General features: G+C 41.9%; 1 protein-coding gene across 1 annotated transcript in view; it reads right to left on the bottom strand.

Moving 5' to 3' along the window:
* The window catches only part of slc25a26 (solute carrier family 25 member 26), a 55,409-nt gene that overhangs the window by 13,063 nt on the left and 24,742 nt on the right, over positions 1-17,604 (bottom strand). Inside the window, exons 6-8 of the mRNA XM_041033295.1 lie at positions 9,080-9,124; positions 5,404-5,473; positions 1,382-1,446 (exon numbers count right to left, since the gene is read on the bottom strand). Of these exons, the coding sequence (XP_040889229.1) occupies positions 1,382-1,446; positions 5,404-5,473; positions 9,080-9,124 (180 nt within the window). The remainder of the gene's footprint in view (positions 1-1,381; positions 1,447-5,403; positions 5,474-9,079; positions 9,125-17,604) is intronic.

A 17,604-nucleotide genomic window follows, 5' to 3' on the forward strand; every position in this document is an offset into this window, starting at 1 on the left:
TTTGACAAGTTGCCACTTTTATTTGTCATGTGTGGTAGTAAACTTAACATGTCTGGGTTTTGCAGTGTTGACAGGAGCCTGGAAAATGAATGAAAACATTACCCTGGGCTTTAGGAAATTGAGATGAGCAATTTCCACTATTTCCTGACACTGTTTAGACTACAGTAATAGATAAATCATTAACTGAAAACATAATTAGAATCTAAATTGAAAATAAAAATAATAGTTGCAATGCTAATTTATATACCAGGTAGGTCAAATAATGATAGATAACAAAGGTATTACAGCTAATATCTAGTAACAATGGTATTTTAATTTCTGTACAAGTAAGTGAAATTGTACATTTTGAATGTTATCACAATGTCACCGTATTAAAAATTCTAATAATAAAAGCCTTTGTGGATATATTTTAAATATAGACACCTCCAGTTTGACAGTGAAAGCAGTTATGGCAAATATCAGCGTGCGCTCCTCGCTTTTACTTTACTGAATACAAAAGTTTCATTCTCACGAAATGAAGCCTTTTTTTCCCGGCTAACTGGTGGTGCCTTAAGTGAATCAAAAACCTGGCCTTATAAAGTTATAACAGAACTGCTCTGAGGCTGCACAGGCCAAGTCCTTTGCTGGTGGTAAATTACAGCAGCTGCATTTCAGATAACGTTTACAGGAAGCTTTTGTACCGTGCTGTTCCACCTACAGCCAACAGCTTCTCGCAAAAGATCAACACTGACTGAATGTTTTGTTAATTCCAGTATCTCATTAATTAGGATGGAGAAAGCGGGGGGGGGGGGGGGGGGGGGGCGGGCACTGTGTCTTCTCCAAGGACAGTCGGTGTGCGTTTGTGGGGGGCCAATTGGGGTAGCTCTGAACTCACTACCCTTTCCAGACACACACACACACACACACACACACACAGAACATGGTGAGAGAAGCCAGACATACAGTTAGAGCAAGCCAGAAGTGAAAGAGGAGCAGGAGAGAAGGGAGGAAGAGGAGGGACACCACTACACACACAGAGATTGGGGGGGGGTTAGGGACTTATACAGAGTAGAGGAGGGACAGCAGCCCTCTGGTTCACCTCTCAGTGACAAGCAGCCTTGAGATGGAAATTCCTCTGGAGCAGCAACAAGTCCTCACCCTAACACTAACCATGCCCACAAACACGTCTTCCCAACACTGTCCATAGTCCACATCAGATGATAAATGCGTGTGTATGTCTCACTACTGTCCCGGTGCTACCTCGGCCTGCTCCGTCCTGTGTGCTGACACTGTTGAAATCTGCTCAGGCTGAAGGCCCGCTCAGCTCTCTGCCTGCGAGGCATCACCTGACAGCAGTGTTTAAAAAGTCACTGCCAGTGTTGTGCTGTGTGTGTGTGTGTACCTTCGCGAGCATGATCCTGGTCTTCACCACGTCAAGAGGAGTGGTAACAAATGCTGCTACCGCACCTACAAAAGACAAATCAACACATTTAGTAAAGTGCAAACATAAAAGGCCCTCTCTCTGCTCTTAGTCTTACATATATTAAAAACAAACCCATAAAAGTCCAATTACTTAACCACAGTTACAGTAACATATTAATTCAGCAATAAACAGTGGAACTCTTGGCCCTGCTCTGCAATGAGTTCATAAAAATGATAATATTCCCCATTAGAGACTTTCCCCATTATTAGACCACAAAAACCAGACAGACACACTTCTATCCACCCCCACCCGCCTCATCCAACCCACACCTTCCCCTGAGCTACACTCACTCCCTCCTACTACACACACAAGCACAGGCATGCACACACACACACACACACACGCACACCTGCTTGTGTGCACAAGCACAAAAACAGACGTATTTGGATATGTTCAGATGCAAATGAACACACATACACACTCCCTTCGAGAGTTTTATTAGAGCAGTTACACCCCAACTTCCCTTCAACACTCCAAGTTGGAAGCTGGATGGGCGGTGCAATCCAGAGGTGTCCCCACTGAGCTGCAGTGTGTGTCTGTGTGTGTGTGTGTGTGTCACTCTGCCACAAACATAGCAACTGTTCTCTGTAAACATATCCATATGGGCCACCGAGGAGCAATGTGACTGTAAGTGAGCTGAGGATACAGGAAAACATTAGGCTCAGCATGGTGTAACACACTGTTACGTTTAACCAGTTAACCCTGGCTGATTGTAAGACTAGATTTAAATGACTTTTTTTTTTCTCCTCCTACTTGGGCGGATAAAACTCAGCAGCCTCAGCACAGATAAAAAAGATACGGCTCTCTTACTGTAGCCCCGGTTTGTAATATTCTTGGAGAGCAATAAAAGGATGCATTATCCCAATAAATCTTACACACGGAGCGCTGAATTGGAGGATCTAAATTTGGCTGGAAATGCCATGTGATGTGATGAAGGTTAGACGAGAATGAGCCGGTGATGTAATCCCGTCTCGGGCTAGGCAGTTTTCTCTAGCCGGTTCAAACGGGGTCAAGTCCGTCGTAAGTCAGTGCGGGGTACTAGTGGAGATATTTGCGATGATTAAACGCGGCTGTGTGAGCATTTCCAGTGTCAAGCAGATTATGTACGAGTGAAAGAGAGAGTGTGAAGTGCAATGTAAAGGGAAGTGACTGAAACTTGAGAATCCCTCTTGGACAGCGGAGGGACGCGAACTTGACTCCTACCCTGGACCCACACCCCCATACTCCCCCAGCCCCATCACAAGTCCATTCCCCCCTTTTCCCCCCTCCTTCTACGTTTGGAATAGGTTGTCTTTAATTCTCCAAGTTCAACACTTTTCAGTCATTTTTTGTATTCCAATTAACAATTCTGGCTTTGAGCTGAATACTCAATATATAAATCCATACTTAATATAAAGTTACCATAATATCATGAAGATTTTAATCGCCATAAGCCTTGCAAAAGGTTGAACCTTACTAATGTGCGAAGAAAAGCTCTGTCTGACAACTCATGTTTTCCAAAATGACACGCCCTGCTCTGTCCCTTATCTCACAGGTTTCTCTTTTCTCTGCATGTCTCAGTTTGCCACTTAGTCATCCACATCTCCTGTCTCCTCTTTCTCTCCCTCTATTCTTCCCAGCGTGGACTGAGTCCAGGTGGGATGGCACAGAGCCACACCTCAGCTCCTCAGGGTGCCGTTTCCTTCACCTCCATCTCTATCCCCAGCTCTCCGTCGCTCCCAGAGCAGCTAACCTCAATCTTCCTGTCCTGTCTGGCACGTTCTAGTGTCGCAAGAGTTATGGACTGAAAGCTATGACCGTCCAATAACAGCTCCATGGACCAATTCCTGAGCGGAACTGTCCTTCTTCTTCTGATATATGTATTTTGATTGTGGTTCTGCTTTTTCATCACGAAAGAGGTGAAGACTGCGTGGAAAGATAGATGATGTGACACATTTTTCATACCGAGCTACAGACTATGCTGCTGCATACCATTGGATTTCTATCATTACAATTACAAAAGTTTCAAAAAACAATGTTGCCAAAGCATCAAAGTACAATTTAGCCAGTTACACACGAATTAAGTCTTTGCTGCTTCCTTGCTCTTAACTAAGCCATGTCTCTGTATCAGTATCTGACCACTTTATGCTGTGACTTTATACAAGACAACTCATTGTTCCTGAGGGCATTAAACAAGTTCACAGCATCAATACACAGCTCCACGCGTACTGAAATAAACCCAGTTAAATAAATAAACAAAAAAATTACCGACTGAATTCCAGCCCCTGCATTCTCACGCAGGTTGAGCTACGCTGGTAATGATGTAACATGAACCAATAAGAATGTGTGGTATAAGAGATGCTGTAACTTGCCCCATTTTAAGAGATGCAATAAAAGTGAGGAAGATGCCAATCAAGTTCAGTCTGTACACACCTCCACAGTCTGAGACGCAGTTTAACAAGGCACATTAAGTGAAAACACCTGTGTGGATGCACTATGGGCATTCAGAGGCTTTAAAGACTAAATGGTTCAGGACAGTTACATGCAGAATAAAGTACTTTCATAGAAATGCACATACTTGGGGTATGTGCTCCATCAGAGTTGAGCCTTTCAGTGACAGTCGGCATAAAACAGACTCAGGAGTGTTTTATTTTTATGATTTTAAAGATGAGACCTGGAGAAAGCAGGTCGAACTCTTTATGGGATAGATGATCAACGCATCGACAGAGTGAAGGATTACGTTAAAGTTTTTTGGTCGCATACACTGTAGCTGCCCTGAACTTTAGCTCGTCACTCCCCAATCTTTTTAAAGACTCACGCCTATATCATGATTGGAGAGTGACCGACTTTGTGAGCCTGCCTTTGTTTATCAGACCAAGGCAATCACACCAGATTCAGTAAAAACGCACTCACAAAGATTTTTTTCTTCTTAACAGAGCAAGCATGGGGCACCCAGATAGGTGAATGGTAACCGTTCTACTCCACCGAGGGACCTTTTATGCACATCGTACCACTCACTCCCCTTATTGGCCGTCTGCCTCTATACTCAGTACTGTCTGCTATCAAATAAAGGCAAAAATGTCCAAAAAATAATCTAAAAAAAAAAAAAAAAAAAGGTTTGTTGTCCTTCTCCTTGCTAAGTACGACACTGGGACATTTCCCATTAGTTTTTGAGACATTGATCTCAACATGAGACTCCTTACATTAAAACCATTTAAAACATGACTGTGCTCAAAGTCATAATTTTAAAATTGGTAAGGAGGGAACTTCTTTCACTCAAGCTTCTAGCCTTTATCTAGCACGTATCTCTCATTTCATACTATGTAATTCTCTTTTAATTCTCTCTAATTGTTGCCTTTTCCTTTCCCCTATTCATCTTGTTTTTAGTCCACTCCCTTTCCCCTCTTTCCCTGCTCCTTTCTTTCTTCCTCTCTCTTAAACCGCTTCAGGCCCCAGTGCTCAGGAGGTCGCACAGCTGCAGGGGCCCATACCAAGGAATCGGCCCCTCTCATCCCCCTTTTTCTCTCCCCCAGTTGTCTGCGTCTCCCCTGATACTCATCCAGGATAAGACAGACCCATAAAGTCTGCTGTGGTATGATTTTCATTGGCTGAAGGACCTGAGATCCTTAGTAACGAGACCTTTCTCAGTGATGCAGCATCACTGTATTGTGGATCATCAGTTTAGTGCTGTTTGGTAAAAGTGTTTAAGGCTTAAATTACTTGTCCTTATTTTCTCCTCCGTCGTCCTTTCTTCTGCAGATCTGCTGTGCAGGTGAGGATGTGATTTGCCAGCTGAGCTCACCTTTGTGGAATCTTACAAGAATGTTTTGGTTTTGGGTGAACTTGTCCTGCCTTCCTGGTCAAGAGAAGTTTCACCTATCCACATATCCATCCATCCCTCCCTCCTTCCATCCCACCCCCCTCCCTCCCTCTCCCCCAAAGCAGCATATAATCCCCTGCACCTGCAAAAGCTCCGCACACTGCAGCCTGCCAAGAGTCGAGCGTGTGACCTTGCCTCCACGACCACAGAGTCTGGGAGAAAGCGAGAGAGAATGTCGAGAGAGCGAAAGAGAGGGTTGTCGATAGAGGAGGATGATGAAAGAGCAAGAAAAAGGGAGAAAGTGGGAGGGAGACAAAGAGGAGGAGAGAGGAGATTGTAGTTAGTGGAGATATCAGACACATTAAAAACACATTGTGAACCTTGGTCCGGTCTGGGGTCCAGGCCCACGGCTGGGAACCGACTTGTCCAGCTATTTTTGTGTTGCCTTTTCTCCCCAGTGATGTCATGCTACTTGTTTCCCAAGAACTGGGACTGGGCGAGAGGGAGGCAAGAGAATACGCTGCAGCGCTCCCACTCCATTATGCACTCTATCATTACACATTTTGTCTGACTGTCAAAGTCCCAGCATTTATGTACATTCACCTATTGATGTATAGAAATAAATTAAGTACAAGGTTGGTAATTTTCTATAGTTTTCGTATTGTCAACAACCCCCTGGAAAGGTCAAAACGACAATAAATTGATCCTACTGACGTGTATTGTCTGTGCAGCCAAAGTCTGATATTTCTTATTCCTCTGAGCCACAGAGACTCCATTGTTGTCCAAAAACTATTAAAAACATCAGTGAGTATCAATTTCAGTGACTCTCATGGTTGCACTGGATGACATACTCCTTCATTCCAACAAACACACAGTAAATGTTGTAGATTATTTTGAGTACATTATACACTCACACACTGTTCTGCTACCATAAACGCTCCCAAATGCACCAAAAGTGCATTAAGCCACAGCTGACAACAGCGTCCAACAAATGCACATACTGTTTTATATTAATGATTACTATTTGTTTAGTTTTAGTAGGAATGTTTCCTAAGAGATGGACGTACAGACAAAACATGGTTGGTTTGGTTCTTTTAATGTGGTTTATGGACAATAAGAAAAAAATACTGTAGAATAACTGTGCTGTGGTTAGTTCCTGCATTGTACTACGAAAAATATATCATCTTTTAGGTATTTATGATGCCCAAAATCCATTCTTTGAACCATGTAGTACATTTTGGGGTGCAATTTGAGTTCACTTTAGTCCAAAGTACACATCAATAAATGCAGAGTTTGGAAAATTAACTTCTTCATGTATTGACCAAGAGACTACACAGCTCACTTAACAACGACAACTAAACTAACGGCACAGCATTTTGTTGATTTATAGAGAAAGTAAAACGTGATATTTAATCCAAGTCAAACGGGACAAATGCAGTGATTTCTGTGTCAAAAACTCTCAGATCACAGAGCTGCTTGCCCTAATGCAACTGGCTACTGAGTGAAACCACCTGATGTTTTTGTTTTGAGAATGAACTCAGAATGGGGAGGAAGGCTGTCTCCTCTACTCCCCCCACTAGTTTCAGCAAGGCAGTGAGGAGGGCGACTATGCAAGGTTAGTCTTTGTATAAGGTGCACGTGGACAGCTGGGCTGCCTCAGGCACCGCAAGGTATGATTACTTCTCAGGGAGAGCAATTGAGCAACAGCATGGAGCGATTACTAATATTTTCTTTGTCCATCTCCCCCCTCATGCGCTTTCAATCTGTAGCATGTTATCTCTTTCTCCTCCTATCTCACACACATGTGGACATCACAAAAAAAAAACGTGTGCGTGCAAACGCAAACAAGTAAACACACAGAAAAAAAAGACAGAAGAAAGCCGGACCGGCAGAGAGCGTGTACGAGCTCAGGATGTGTCATGTGTATTCCATTAGAGGGCAGATTAAAAAGGAGATTTTGTTTTCCACATCAAAGGCCTCGCACTGGGGGATTCCTCTCCGTCTCTCTTCCTCTTCAAGTCTTGCCCTCCCTTTTTCCCCCCTCTGTTTCATGAATAAATAATAAGGGGTAAACCTGGGAAAACAAACTTTTTGACCTTTGAACCCTGGTGTCAGGGTCAGACTTTGCACCTGGACAACTTCCCACAGGAAAGAGGTGGTGGGTCTGCGTGCATGTGTCAGTGCATCACATACTGCGTTTGTCTGTTTGTGTGTGGGGAGGCTGCATTTGATAGAGCTGGTCATCGGTTTAATATGAGTTCCCATCATGCCTGTGAAGCAGAATTCCCTGAATTGTTTGTGGCTCTTTCTTGGTGTTCAATCATAACCTAAAAGTGTTACACCCTCCTGTTTTGCTAATGTTGTTTTTGAGGTCAGAACAGATGGGGTAAACTGCACAATTGAAAACCACAATATTGTGAAATTAATGTGTGGAAAAAAGGAGTGAGAATTGTTCAGATGAATATTGGTATCTGGTGTGAAAAGGCATTAAATCTTTACGCAGTGGCCAGTGTTTCAAATTCTTTCATATCCTGTGACTTGCTCGATTAATTCACCAAGTTCCCTGGCTCCTCCTGTTGGGAACAGACCTGTCCAGGATATCCTAGAAATTAAATGACCAGTTGAACTTAATGCACTCTACGAAAGGATTTGTCTGCTGACTCTTCTTCCAGAGGGCCTACAGCAGTTGGGTGGTTTGGTTTTCTCCCTTTTCCTCTTTCTCTCTCTTTCTCTCTCTTTCTCTCTCTCTCTCTCTCTCTGACAGCTGTGCTGGCTCGGTGTGAAATAAAAAGAGAGAGGCCACAACGCAGCACATTACTATCCAGCAGAGCAGATGGGAGATCATGCCACACACATTCACTCTCTCAAATTCCTCCACTCTGGCATTTTCTAAACTAAATCACGCTATTCTTGTTTATGAAAGCCTCTGAACGTCCTGGTGGTCACTCTGGAGGAATGGCAGTAAAAAGCTGTTTGGTTGCAAGTGGCTGCTTTTTCTTTTCTTCCCTCGGTTAAGCTCTGCCATTGTAACTGTTATTCAGAGCACCATGTTAATAGGTAACTGGACTGTACATCTGGGAACGAGGAGAGGGAGAGGAGAGGAGAGGAGAGGAGAGGTCCAGATTCCAGCAGTTCAGCTCTCCGCCAACGGACGTGTCCAGATGGCCTGGAGAGAGAAGGCCTTTTGACTGAGGGACAAAGAGACACTTGTGAACCACAAAATCTAACTCTCGCAAATGCACAGACACACACATACATATATACACGCACAGCTGTGCCACATATTGTTCTGCCTTAGCTCGGCCGTTAGCTCCCAGCATTGATGGAATGTTTGACTGTCCGCCTTTTTCTCGCGCCCTTGAGACATGATGTCACTCCAACAAAACGCCGTCCTTTCAAAAAAGAAATGGCTTTTTATGTGTTCAGGGCCACACAATGCAATGACAGAGGGTGGCAAGGGAGGAAAAAGACATTAAGGAAGAGGTCACAAAAGAGATGAAAAAAAAAAGGACTGGATATGTTCAGAACTCGTGATAAAATGAAGGCTGGTTTGATGGTAGTTGTGACAACCCATTAAAACGGGGCGAAAAGTCCCATTTTTCTTCTGCCACAATGATACAGGGTAATGCAGAGTGTGCTCTGACTGTATCAGAGCACAGGAACTACAGCTTTACCCCTGAGAATAATTACTGTAAATGATGGTACTGGGGAATGGTGGAAAGTGGAGAGATGAGGAAGGAATAAAACACATGGATAATTTAGACAGAGAGGAGATAAAATGAGCGGGATAAAGTTGTATGGAAATGTCTGATACATACCTTTAAATATTCCCAAAGTGGAAACTGCACCAGTGAGAACGGGATCTGAAAAACACAGTAAAAACAAACAAACAGAACTGTCAGGATTATGTCAGCTTTACTTTCTGATTTTCTGGAGGTTCACGTTTCATCTTTAACCTCCAATCTCCTGCACTTGTCACTCTCCTGCCACCTTTCTCTGTTTCTTCTCATTCCTCTGACTGCTCCCTTGTTCCTTCTCGCTGCTGATGATTAATGAATGAGACGGGCTGTGGTCTGACAGTCCTGAATGGATAGATGGATGGAAGGATGGAGCAAACTTGGAAAGAGGAATAGAGGGTTGGAGGGAGGGTCTAGGCTGATGCTTGGACCGTGAGTGTTGCCACTGGAAACACTAAATCGCCTCAGGCAGGAAGTTACAGTGGGAGGAAATCAATGGTAGTGCCAAGGCAAGGGGCAAATGACACACAGTCAGACCACACACACACACAGACACAGACACACACACACACACACACGCAGACACATGAACAGGAATGGGCATACATTGTATAAACACACACATACAGAAAGATACACAAAAACAATAATTTAAACTAAACACAGACACGTATATTCTGTTATTCACATAGACACTTTACAGACACACACACACACTCACTCACACAAACACACACACAAGTTTCCTGTCATCTTATGCTGCAGGAATGGCAGAGCAAAGAGCAAGATGAGAGGGAACAAAAACAAAAGCCAAAGAGGGAAATAAATAAAGTGACACTGAGTTGTGTCATCAGTCTTTGATCACCGCAACAACAGGATCATTCATCCATCTGTGCCGCCTCCGCCAACATGTTCCATCAGACTACGTTAGCACATCGGTGAAAACTGGACTTATCCAACTCTGAGTCAGTCGGAGCACAAAGACAATACGTAAACTCTGTTTATGCCACTTAATGAGCTTATTAAGCACTTGGTCCAAATGAGGTGACCTCATATAAACACTCAATCTGTAGTAGATTAAGTTAAAGGGTATCTGCTGCATCTGCTCTCTGAGAGCTGAATATAAAACTTGTTAAGGTCTTTATGACGACTGAGTTTTATTAAAGGCCATTTAAAAACAAAGGTAAAGACATAAAGCTCTCAAAACGAGTGTAAATTCAATTGAGCAGAGCAAATTAAATTTCTGCAATGAACCGGTAAAAGACCACATGTACCAAAAGCAAGTGTGACAAAGAAGAAACGTGCTATTTTCTCACCAAGTATAACACAGTAAGAGGAGGCATTCAGGAAAAAGTCATTTTCTGGTGAACAACATAATACTTTAGTAACTATCTAATTGGTCTGACATTTACATTTTTATTTAGTTTTTTTTAAGTTTGTCACTTTTCATAAGTGTATAACTTCTACCAGACTCTACACTTTTATTACTCCTTCACACAGCTTCAATCAAAATCCATGGCAAGTCAATACTGTGATCAACACTGTAAAAGTATAATGCTGCTGTAAATACTGTACATGAACAGATGATTAGTTCACTCTAACTCACTGTACAATAAACCCCACCACCCTTACTGCAGATACAGTTTTTTCCTTTTAACAAACAACACAGTTGCTTGATAACAACAATGATAACAACAGCAGATTTACCACTTGAAATTGGCAGTAATTTCTGAAACAACAGGTCGTCAATACATCTAGTCAGCTGACTGTAAGATAATGGTAATGATAAAACTCCGCAAGTCGGCTGGAAAAAGGAATAAAGGATGAGTTTGACAAATGAAAGCTATTTAACCAAAGTCTGAGTCTCTATTGTTACTGTAAAGTCTGATCTAACTGCATCTCGGCTCACACAGCTGATGTATCAGTCACGAACAGGTATTTGTACCATGCAGCTGGTAACCACACATACAGTACCAGTAGTAATGAAGCAGTAGTGTAGTAGTGTTACCTGAGCATGATAATGTTTGCAGCTTATGATAGAGCAGATAAACCCACAAATGCTGCATACACAAGTTGTACGCTCCGCAGCTTTGACCAGCAGTGTACGTTTTAAGTACAGACCAGTCACACACTTGGTGCTTGATAAAGCAGGCCCAGTACATGGAGCCAACAGAAATGTTCCAGTGGAAACTCTTCCAGGCAGACATGAGCAAATTCTCTCTGTCCTCACATATGATTGAAAAACTTTATTTGGGGGACTGTGGGTCTGGTATCCAACCTGCTGAAAGTGGAGTGTTATTGTGATCAAGAGGGAGTACACCTCTGTTTTCCAACTGTGGTCAGATGAGAGTGAGCTTTCAAAAGGAATAAAATGCACCTGTCTTTTATTACCACCCCAATGAGTTCTGCTTTCCCAGGCCAGGGAGAGAAGGACAGAGATGAAGAGAGAGAAAAAAACAGAGCGTTGTTGGGGTAACAGCCACTATTGCAAAATGTAATCAGAGCATGTTGTACTGGTATAGATGAAAGCAAATTGAAAGTGAAAGTAAGTAAACATACGGTGTGTTCCAACTCATTTCATATTTATACTTTAAATAATACTACAAGTTTTGGAAAACTTGTACAAACTTGCTCTCACAATTTTAAAGCGACAGCAAAGTTGCCAAAGCAATTTAATCTGAAATAAGCTGAATCTGAAAGACAGCACACATGGAACTGTGACATCTGAAAAACCAGAAACACAAGTTAACAATTTATCTCAATATTGTGTAATTTTGTAACCTCCACAGTCTCACAGTTCACAGTGTTTATCAAAGTTTCATTATTATTATTATTATTATTAGTAGTAGTAGTAGTAGTAGTAATAGTAGCAGTTTGAAATGCAGCTGACAGAAATAGCTCAAAGAACAGTTATAAAATTGTAACTTTAAAATAAAATTAAAATCATGACATTCATTTAATGTGCACAAAAGTAACTGGAGGAGTTTTTGATGCACTGCAACGAGTGAAGCAACAGAGAGAAAGACAGATGGGTTCAGCAGAGGATCTGGAAAGACTGATCCAGCAGTGATTTATGACTTGGTTTGACACCCCTAGCATGCTGTGCCTGTAGTGTGTGTGTGTGTGTGTGTGTTGCCCAGCAGAGATTGAACGTCTGAAAACCAGATGTGGCGTGATTAAAATTGATAAGCCATTTATAGTTAGGGGAGCGCATGCAGACACACACATAAACACACACACACACATTTGAAACACGCATGAACCTGACTAGATGTGGCATATGGCAGGATCCAGGTGTGTGTGTTTGTTTATATGAATTATGAAATCAAATGTACAGGGTGGAGGATATCTGAGCTAATCACTGCAGTGTGATATTTTTTTTTCTAGTTCTAAAACACTTTCTACTCACCTCACATCAGCAAGCTCTAACTTACCAACACACATACATAACCTGATGCTGGTGTACTGATGGAAGGCGATGAGAGACATAGTAAATCGCTTGGCTGAATGAGAAATGAAGAAAGGTAGAGACAGAGAGAGGTGGTGAAGAAAGGGGATTGGACGCATAATCCATCTCTCCCGCCTCTGCTTTCCCCTCTGTTCGACCGGGACGGGATCACACTGTGAACATCCCATTCAAAAGTAACTTTAAGTCTATTCATTCTCTATTGAGCTGAGCAACACATGCAATGTGCTACTCTCTGTGGAATGAATTGTCACCACAACAGCAACAGCCCTGTGTCACTGCTCTGACTCGCAACAATAACACAAGCAAGATTTCTCAAAACAGCCCAAGGGAGCGAGTACGTTTGTTGTTTCTTTTTTTTTTTTTTGACTTCTTGCTTTTGTTTTAGAGGTGGGATAACCTTGGAGACAGACATGTGCATCACCTTTGCACTTGACAGACGCACTGTCACACAGATCCTTCCTGTCCCAGTAGTTCTGATTGAAGAAAGATCGTTTAAACCATGTGTTTCCAACGTAGGATGAAGTATTCCCTTCATTCAAGGCTTATTACTCTATGGCATGATGAGGAGGAGTTCTAGGCAAACTATACCTTATAGACCTGCTCTTATTTTGAAGTTCCATCTACAATTCCTGGGAAAATTATAAATTTTCCATAAATTGTGTTTAAACCTTCATGTACTTAGCGGAGAGCAGAGGGAAGAGGATGAAGACAACCCACACACACACACACACACACATTCTTTTAGCAGCCATTTTAATAACGTCACCATAATTAGCTAAGATACAAAGATCACAGTATCTGACACTGTGGGAACTGAAATGTTAGATTTTAGTTTGACTCCTCAGACAAAGCAGCTAATCTCTACACAATATCAGAGATCTGAAAATATAGTTCTTAAGGAATTGTGTGACAGTTATTATTTAATTAGATCATTGTGCAAGTTCAGGTTTTACTTTATCTCGTGTTTAATTTTTAAAGTTTTTACATTAAGTGTTGGCCTCTCACTCCGTGGATGGGGAAAGCAGGGACCGTACATCTACTCACCATAAACAACTCTGACATTATTTCATCACAACGTACACGCAATCGTTTGCTATGGTGGATAAACCTGGTTTTCATTAACTGTCATCTTTTATATTACTCAAAATGAAAGTAAGTTTGGATATGACCTATTGGTTGTTGCCCAACCTTCCTCCAGCTCTTCCTTATTTGAACTGTTACTGAAGCACAGTATGTTTCAAAACAACTGTAAACGTCCTACAGGGTGTCCACTTTGGCCATTTACAAAACTGATTTAATATGAAAAAATTGGGAGCCAATCATAACTGAATTTTCATCAATGCACAAGCATGATGAAATGAGTTGATTAATCAATTATTTTAATAATACAATGAAAACTTTGAAGCCACAACTTCAGTTTCGGTTCCAAATGTGAACGTTTGCTTGTTTTCTTTGTCTTCTGAAATTGTAAACTGATTTTCTTTGGACTTTGGACCTCAGACTCTGAGAAACCATGATGGACATTTGCCACTACTGTATTTTTTAAAATTTGTTTAGACGAAACAATCAGTTAATTGATGATCAATAACGAATCAAGAATGAATTTGATAGATGTTTGTGCAGCTCGTGACTGAGCCAGTTAGGGGCCCAGTTCTCTGGGACACTGTGAGGGCCCACATGGTTGTAACTGGTTGCAGGTGCTGAACCTGAAGTCAAGTGGGGACATTTTCTCTAACCGCATGGTTTTGATATTCTAGAGTTACAGAGAGGTCTACCACACGTGTTAAGGGCATATTTAGACTTCAGCTATGTCATGGTAGGCTAACACACAGCCACGCAGGCAGCCAGGGTCGTGCTACGCTAAGCTGTGGCTGCCAGGCAGCATAAAATCCACTCCACTCCATGGTGCTAACTGCTGACTCTGTCTCATCCCCCTGCCTCATATAATGCCTCAGCTACCATGGCCTATTCAGCACCATGAAGCCAAGCCAAACTTGCTATGTCTGTCTGTGTGTGAGATTATGGCCACTGAAGCCAGGGTCGTTATGTTAACCCTGAAAAACAGACAGGACTTCATAAATTCCTTTAAAAACGATGGAAAAGAGATGTCTGTCAGCGTCATCAGGACACAAACAAATAGGATCCTGATATTATATCATCATCATTATAACACATATAATACCCAGTGGCACAGCAAATAAAAAAGTATTTTTTTAAATCTAGTTTCAGTATATCACTTCACACAAAATAAACGAGTAGCTGTTATTTAGAGGATCAGTTTGCAGGAAAAAAAAAATCACTACCCTGAGGACAGAGCAGCAGAGATGTTTATGTCCATTGAAAACGACTGAGGTTTTCCTCTGCCTGCCAAAACTTTACAAGCTCACTCAACTCCAGCGTAAGCCAATCAGCGCACTTCCATGGCCACATGAGCAACAACCGAATTATCACAATGACCAGGGAGATGAACACACCCAGTGCATTTAACACGTTGTTGAGGGCAGCGATACAGGACCTGTCACTTGACATTAAAATCTTAACACAAAAACACACACACCCACACACACACACACACCAGATGTACGAGTAATAATTTCTGGAACAGGGAGACTAGCAGTCAGTCAGTCAGTTGATTACCTTTGCCTTGAATGAAATATCTCAACAACTATCAGACACTGTAACGGGCATTTTTCACTATTTGACACAGTAATTGATAAAGAAAACAATCTTTAGTTTCAGCCTCACTTTTATCATTGTCATCCAACCGTAGCTGGAGTATTTTAAGGATAAGACATTTTATGAGTTCTAATCTGGTCAATTAGACTCGGTCCTGCCCTCCTCCTAACCTGTTTCACTCTGGACTAAAACTGAAATGATTCAGGACTTAGACAAATCTTTTGTTCACATAGTTGTCTGGCTCTGTGTTTCTGTTACTAGCGTCTACCCTTGAATGTCTGGCCCCTCTAATACATACATCTGGCTGTCTGAACTATAGCTTCCCTCATCACTGTCTGCATCAAACCTCCATCCTCTTCTCTCTCTCTCCATCTACCAATCTACCTTTCATACTCTAATGACCTCTTCCTTCTTCTTACATCTTTCTTGCTCTCCAAAGTAAAAAGTAAAGATCACAACTCTAAGATTAGAGCTATAGGCACAGTTTTGTTCAGTGCTTGCCAAACTATGGTTCTGCATCTTGGCCACAACATAAAAACTGTGTTCTAGGAGCTCAGCAGCATCTGCTCTCAAAGCCCACAAACATCTGTGTCATCCAGCCGGCCTCTGGGGACAGGATTCCCCTGCTGAGAAACACATGATCAGCTCTCACACGGACCTGCTGCACTGCATGTGTGTGTGTCTTGCCTTTTCATATGAATATTTTGCCACGCTTAATCATATCTCCACTGATCTGTGTGTATGTGTTGTCTGAAGAGCAGCATTGCATGTTTGCTGCCTGACACATTTTGTAAATGATCAGAGGCGACAGTGCCACTTGCTGTGACTGTCAGGTACTATATTATATGAATATGGAGATTGCGTCTGCTGTGTCATTCTGCTGACAGCGCTCCAGTTTGTGTGTGTGTGTGTGTGTGTGGGTATATGCGTCCTTGCCAACTGTATTAGTGCTAACTTTATTAGTATTCAGAGAGGCTCCGGGCTGTCACAGGCCCTTAGGCACTCAGCGGAGGGCAGGAAAAACACATGTCAAAATATATTCACATTGAGCCTGATTGCAGGCAAGCCAGTTGGCTGCAATTTGACAAATGACTTTTAATAGGTCATACTGCAGCCTTTGCATACTGATGAGTATTTTTTAGAAGGAGACAGAAAGAGTAAGGGAGATGGATATTAAGATGGAGAGACAAGCAGACAAATGCATAGATGCCAAAGCAACAGATGAGAGACATTACTCATCTTTTCCAACAGACTCCTTTACAAGAGAAAGTACCTCATCCCTCAATGTTCAGAGATTTCCTGCTTTAAAACATCTACCTACTGCTACTATGGAACAGCTCTCCAAAACAAATTATACTGGAGAACAAAATTCAGATGCCTTCCAACAAAATGCAACAATTTGTCTCAGCAAGTCTGATATTTAGCAAAATACAGTTTCATAAAGATGATTTAATGTTTGTAGCTTCCACTTAACAATAACAACACACTCACACACACACAGGGACTGTTACACCATGTCCAAAAGAGGAAAAAAAAAAATACTGCAACCACTTGACTAGCAGGTGTTGGTTAAGACCAGCAACAACAGGACAACATCTGGTCAACTGTTAAACCACTGTACTAAACTCTACACTGCTGATAAATAGTACTTTCATTTCAACATTATGCTACCAGAAAACTCTCACTGGTAAAACGGATCTAACATGAGCTTAACTGACAACAAGCAAACAAGACAAAGGGTCTACAGCCTGTAAAGACTGACACTGCCATCCCTAAAACCACACAGCTAATGTGGCTAACAAAAAAAAAAAAAAAAGAAACTGAGGTTTGAACACAGCCTGCCATTATACTGTGGAGAGTGAATAAAAAGATCTCTGATCTATCCTGGCCTGAAATGATCACGCAGCTTGATTTAATTCTCTTGTAATTACCTCTGCTAAGGAGGTTATGTTTTCACCCGTGTCTGTTTGTTGGTTTGTTTACTTGTCAGCAGGATTACGCAAAAAGTACTGAACCAATTTGCACCGAACATGGTGGAGGGATCGGGCATGAGCCAAGGAAGAACCCATTAAAATTCAAATCTGAGGCAGATCCAGATCATTTAGTATGAATTTGAATTTTCTGTCTATGAAGTCTGGTGTATGTTGTTTGGCATTGGCCTTTGTGGAGGTGCGCTCTTTTAGTGCCCTTTACTGAAAAGCATATCACTTTTCACATTGGATATTTTACAAGCAATCAGATTGTTTACACTGCAATCATGAATTCATATCTTGGTTGAGATGCAAGTTTTGTGGAAACAAGAGAGCTTCAGTTTTTGTTTGCTCCACTTACTACCCACATATAAAGGCACCCACCTTACTAAAACCCTGTCACAACACAGTATATGGCTTCCAAAAGCCAGTATAGGCTTGATGAGACACTACTGTCATCATAACGACAGTAAAGTATGCCCTCCCACAGT

This window comes from Toxotes jaculatrix, chromosome 3 (assembly GCF_017976425.1).
Source record: "Toxotes jaculatrix isolate fToxJac2 chromosome 3, fToxJac2.pri, whole genome shotgun sequence".
NCBI lineage: Eukaryota > Metazoa > Chordata > Actinopteri > Toxotidae > Toxotes > Toxotes jaculatrix.